Here is a 4,862-nt window from a genome sequence, read left to right on the forward strand (position 1 = left end):
GCTGCACCCCTGCGTCTGTCCCTGGGGCGGTCCCTCCCACACCGTTCCCGACACTGGCCGCACCCCTGCACCCCCGGGTACCTGTTGTGCAGCTGCTTGGCCGCTTGCACAAAGCAGGGCTGGTCTGTTTCCTTAAGCACCTCCTGGGCATAGCCCACCAGGCCCGAGCCGTCCAGCAGGCTCCGGTGCTCCTGGATCTGGGCGCCGAGCCGGGCCAGGCGCTCCTGCTGGCACTCCTCAATGGCCTGAAGCAGCGACGCGCGCTTCTCGTCCAGCACAGCCCCCAGCCCCCGCACCAGCTGCGCCACCTCCTCCTTGGCCTGCTGGCCGCTCGCCTGCCCAGGGAGCAACACTCACTATCTTCCTCTCAAAGGCGGCAGTAGTGCCCGCCTTCCGGGGACCACAGCGGACCGGGGACAACCTCCCCACCCGTCCCAGGAGGGCCAGGCTCGCGTCTCCAAAGGCACCTGGACAGCCAGATGGGTGGAACTCCTGAAACTGTGCTGCCCTTCCTGGATGCCCACACCACAGTCCTGGGCCTTAAGGAGTCCCCCAATAAGAGAGGCCACGACTGCACTAATGTCCACCGGCTCTGTGCCCTCCTCAGTGTGTGTCGCACGTCACCGGCTGATTCAAGGGGCCCCGCAGGGGTGGCAGAGGCGCTGAGCTGCGGGGCCTCTGTGCTGTGTCTCCAGGGCTCTTCTAGCTCTCTCTGTCCTTGCTGACTGCCACCCTGTCCCCGTTGTAACTCCAGGGTCCCAGACCCCTGCCAACTTGGCTTAACCAGAACCTGGACACCTGCTGGGACCCCCCGTGGGCTTCCTGAGCTGGCAAGCTGGCACGGCCACGTGCACGCCCTTCCTGCTTCCTCCCTGCGCCGGGCGCAGGGCCCACCTCCACGCCTCACCTCAGTGTGCCGCACGGTCTCCTCCAGCTCGCAGATCTGGGTCTGCACCGTGTCCTGATTTCCCAGGATGTATGTCAGGCTCTTTGTCAGCTTGTCCTGCGGGGGAAGAAAGAGGTGGGCACCATGCCTAGTTCGCAGAGGCCAGCATGCAGGAGGCGGCTTGAGAGGCTGTGAGTGTGGGCTGAGCGAGGCAGGGTCCTCACCTTGAGGGCCTGATAGGCACTGAGCACTGGTGTGATCTTGTGCCCACCGTGGGTGCGCCTCACCCGGCAGAGCTGGCACACCAGCCGCTGGCATGTCTTGCAGTAATGGGTCACCTCTTCCTTGTGGTCTGGGCACATCAGACCCTAGGGACAGAAAGAGCAATGATGTAGTCAGTCATTGGTGGGCTTAAGAGGGCTGACGGACCACACAAACCCTTGGCCTCCTCTGCTCCCGCAGGCGGGGGAGCCCAGCTGGGGCGCTCCACAGTGCCACCTGCTGGTGCACGCTGGCACCAGAAGGAGGCTGGACTGCGCCAGGTATCGGCCTAGCTCCACCCTCCCGTCTACCTCTGGATGTGTGCTAATAGCAATAATAATAATAAATCTTTGCCTTGGGGCTAATAATTAACCTTGCCCATCTTGTTCACCGCCCTGTCCCCGGCACCTAGAATAGCACCAGGCACTAGGCTTGATAAATATTTGCTCAGTGAATGCATGAATGCAGACAGATCTTCTCAGCGAACAGGAAACTTTCCCTTCCCGGGCCCTCAGGGTGCGGCCGCTGCAGGGCAGGTATTGTCGCCCTCAGTCAGCAGGTGGGATGGAGGCTCGACCTTTTTGCTGTTGTTACAGAAAGAGGCGCCCGGCGGTGGCAAAGCTCCACCCGCCGCCCTTCGCCCCCGCGCAGCGCTGTCCGGCTCTGCCGGGGCGGGCTCACCTTGGGGCGGAAGGAGAGGGCGGGCAGCGTGGGCTCGTGCTGGGCCTTCTGGGTGCCCCAGGGGTGGAGGAGCTTGAAGCACTCGTTGCAGAAGGAGGCTCTGCACTCGGCGCAGCCCTTGGTGGCCTCTAGCGGCGGGGGCTTGCACAGCTGGCACAGGATGGCGCCGCCCACACTCACACTCTGGCGGTACCGCTCCACCACGCGCTCCAGGGTCAGGTTCCGGAACAGCCCTGCCAGGCCCCGCTCGCCCAGGTCCACGTCGCCCTGGCAGGCTGGGCACGGGAACATGATCGCCTGGGGGTGCAGAGCGCCTCGCTTCCGCCCGGGGTACGTCCCAAAGCCTGTGGAAAGTGCCAGGGAGGTAGGGAGGTGAGGGGCGGGCAAGTCTGTTCAATAGAAAACGGGACTTACTGTGCCAGGGCTCGGCTCAGCTCACATTGGAACCTGTATGAAGGGTCTCTTCCCCACGCCCCCAGCAAGGCGGACTGGAGGCCTCCACGGGGACACCCCAGGGGCCCCGCCCCCGCCCCCACCCCAGGGGGGCCGGCCCCACCTGACTTAAGCAGCCGATCCAAGCGGTCCGGTTTGGGGAGAGTTCTGCGAGCCAGGCGGGGGCTCCGGGTAGAAGGGGTGGAGGCAGGAGAGGTGGGCTCGGAGCTGGGGTCCCCACCATGGCCTATGTAGCCCTGCTGGCCCAGCACCTCCCGGGCACAGGCCTGGCACACGTTGTGGGTACAAGGCAGCACCAGTGGCTGCTTGTACATCTCTTGACACACCGGACACAGCAGTTCTTTCTCCATGTTCTTCATGCTCGTCTGTGGAGGCAGCGGGAGGCTGGGTCAGAGCGCGGACTCCGCGCATCTCAGCTGCCCTCACAAACCCAGGGGCTCAGGCAGGGGCCAGACGACCAGCTTCTTGGGGCGCTTCCGCAGCACCGCCTGGGCCTGGTTCACAGACCTGCCCAGCTCCGTCGCCTGCCTCCTCTCCTCTCCTCCCCCTACAGACAGAGCTAAAGCCCACGGAGGGGGGAGCCCCGGGTTGGAGCACCTGCCTCCCTGGTCTTAGGCGCCGCCCCTCTAGCTCCCCCTGCGCGAGCTGGGCCCGCAGCCCCTCTCCCCTGGACATTGCCCCCATCCCCCCACCTCCGGGCCGTCAGCTTCTCCCAAGGACACCGCCCATTCTGCAGCTCGATGCGGACCCCCGCCCCCTTTTTTGGCACCCCTCCTCCTTCCCAGCGTGACTCCTCCCTGTAGCCAGGCGCGCGCCCTCCATCCTCCTGCTCACCGCGTCCATCGTCTCTCCGCGGCTCAGCCTGCGTCCGCCCCAGCCCCCATTCCCCATCCTTCACTTCCCCCGCCGTCTCCTCGGGTCCCGGATACGAACCCTTTCCCTTTCGCCCCCGACCGTCAGGCCCTCCCGCCCCCTCCCCCTGACTAGCCGCAACCCCCCTCCTCAAGCGAGAGCGAGACGAGAGCGTCCTCCTACTTGCCCCCTCCCCACCGGAAGTACCCCTCCTTTTTTTGGTGGAGGGGGTCCTCAAGCTATGCCCCACCCCCACACCTCACCTTGGTCCCTCTCTTCGCAGCCATCCCGGTCAGGGGCGCAGCTGACACAAAGGAGGGAGGGACAGGCAGGGAGGGGGAAGGAAGTGGTGGGGGGGAGCAAGGTTGGCACCGCCCCTGGGAGAGCCGGGCACGGGTTGCCATGACAACCGCGGGCTCCTAGGCAGCTCTGAGTGGGGGTGCGGTGGGGTGGGGTCTCGCCGAAGGGTCCAAATTTGGAACTGCACCGTGGGGCGGCTCCTTCGTCGCCCCTTATCTAGCTTCAGTTTTCTTGGAAAACATCCAAGCTCACACACGCCCCCTCCTCATAGCTCACATGGCCCCCTGGCCCCGCAGCCCCAGCCCCGGTGCACTGCCGGTGGATATCCCAGCCCACCCGCAGCATCCGGGCCCCTGCTGGTTCCTTACACCCCAGCAGATGGACGCCTCCACGGCACTCCCCTCCGGGCTGCCCCAGGGATTACCCTCTCCAACCTGCACCCCGACTCTCCCAGTCCTTTTCTGCCATCCCCAGACCCCTGCCTACATGCCAGCATCTTGCCTCCTCTCCACCTGTTCAAGGTCCCGGCCTGCCCCGAACCCTTGTGCGCCCCCTCCCCTTCCCCTCGACCCCGCCTTAACTCACACTGATGCGGACCAGTGCGTCCATGATGGAAGTGAAGGTGTGCATATCCGCGCCCTCGGCCATGGCCCTAGCATGCCCGCCTGCCCCCGGGTGCCCGATCCCGGCTGCGGCTGCGAACCCCGGGCTTAATGCAGGAGCCCGGTGGGGGTGTGGGGAGGGGTGGGGGTGAGATGTCACTGCGCATGCTCCAGGGACAGCCTTGAACAGCGCCCGTCGAGGTAGGAGGTGGGAAATAGTTCTCCCCACGTGGTCCTCAGAAGACCGTGGGGGGGGGGGGTATCATGGAATGACGTTGGAGAGGGGAGCCATTTCTTATGCTGGCATTCTTCAGTGGCTCCGTGATCTTACTCATATAAAGCGGGAGAAAGAGTTTCAGAGAAAGATGGGCTCCAGAATGGGAGGACTGGATTTTGGTTTGGGCAAGAGTCCACGGGAGATGTCCAGACAATGATCATGGGGAGGGAGGCGTGAGGAACGGGCACTGGAGATGACATAAATGGCAAAGAACACAGACGTGGGCTAGAGGCTATGGGCCACGGGCCCAGCAGCTTACGCCGGGAGGCAGCAGACCCTCGGGGTGCGGGGAAGGGCAGGGGCCCAGGGCGGTGGCCGCAGCCGCTCCTGGACGCAATACTTCCTCCCTGCCGGCAGGCGGCGCTGTGGCCACGCCCCTAGAGGGAGTGCGGGGAAGCGAGCCCGCGAGCCGCGCTGACGCATGCGCACGGCCGACGGCTCCGGTTCGGCTCCACACTCGTCTCGGCCCGTGGCGCCTACTGGACCGGAGGGCGGGCCGTGATGGGTAACGGCGGCGGCGGCGGGATTCCCCCCTCGGCCGAGTGTGGTG

At 65.4% G+C, this 4,862-nt stretch overlaps 2 protein-coding genes across 2 annotated transcripts in view; one reads left to right on the forward strand and one right to left on the reverse strand.

Moving 5' to 3' along the window:
• TRIM46 (tripartite motif containing 46) overlaps positions 1-4,199 on the reverse strand; it is an 8,610-nt gene extending 4,411 nt beyond the window's left edge. The window contains exons 1-6 of the mRNA XM_029936035.1: positions 4,019-4,199; positions 2,385-2,646; positions 1,829-2,172; positions 1,111-1,254; positions 908-1,003; positions 29-335 (exon numbers count right to left, since the gene is read on the reverse strand). Of these exons, the coding sequence (XP_029791895.1) occupies positions 29-335; positions 908-1,003; positions 1,111-1,254; positions 1,829-2,172; positions 2,385-2,646; positions 4,019-4,081 (1,216 nt within the window). The 5' untranslated portion in view covers positions 4,082-4,199. The remainder of the gene's footprint in view (positions 1-28; positions 336-907; positions 1,004-1,110; positions 1,255-1,828; positions 2,173-2,384; positions 2,647-4,018) is intronic.
• A 519-nt stretch (positions 4,200-4,718) lies between these two features.
• Positions 4,719-4,862, forward strand: part of KRTCAP2 (keratinocyte associated protein 2) — a 2,250-nt gene continuing 2,106 nt past the window's right edge. Inside the window, 2 exon segments of the mRNA XM_029936034.1 lie at positions 4,719-4,764; positions 4,767-4,817. Coding sequence (XP_029791894.1) covers positions 4,734-4,764; positions 4,767-4,817 — 82 coding nt within the window. The 5' untranslated portion in view covers positions 4,719-4,733.

The sequence above is a fragment of the Suricata suricatta genome, chromosome 3 (genome assembly GCF_006229205.1).
Source record: "Suricata suricatta isolate VVHF042 chromosome 3, meerkat_22Aug2017_6uvM2_HiC, whole genome shotgun sequence".
Classification (NCBI taxonomy): Eukaryota; Metazoa; Chordata; class Mammalia; order Carnivora; family Herpestidae; genus Suricata; species Suricata suricatta.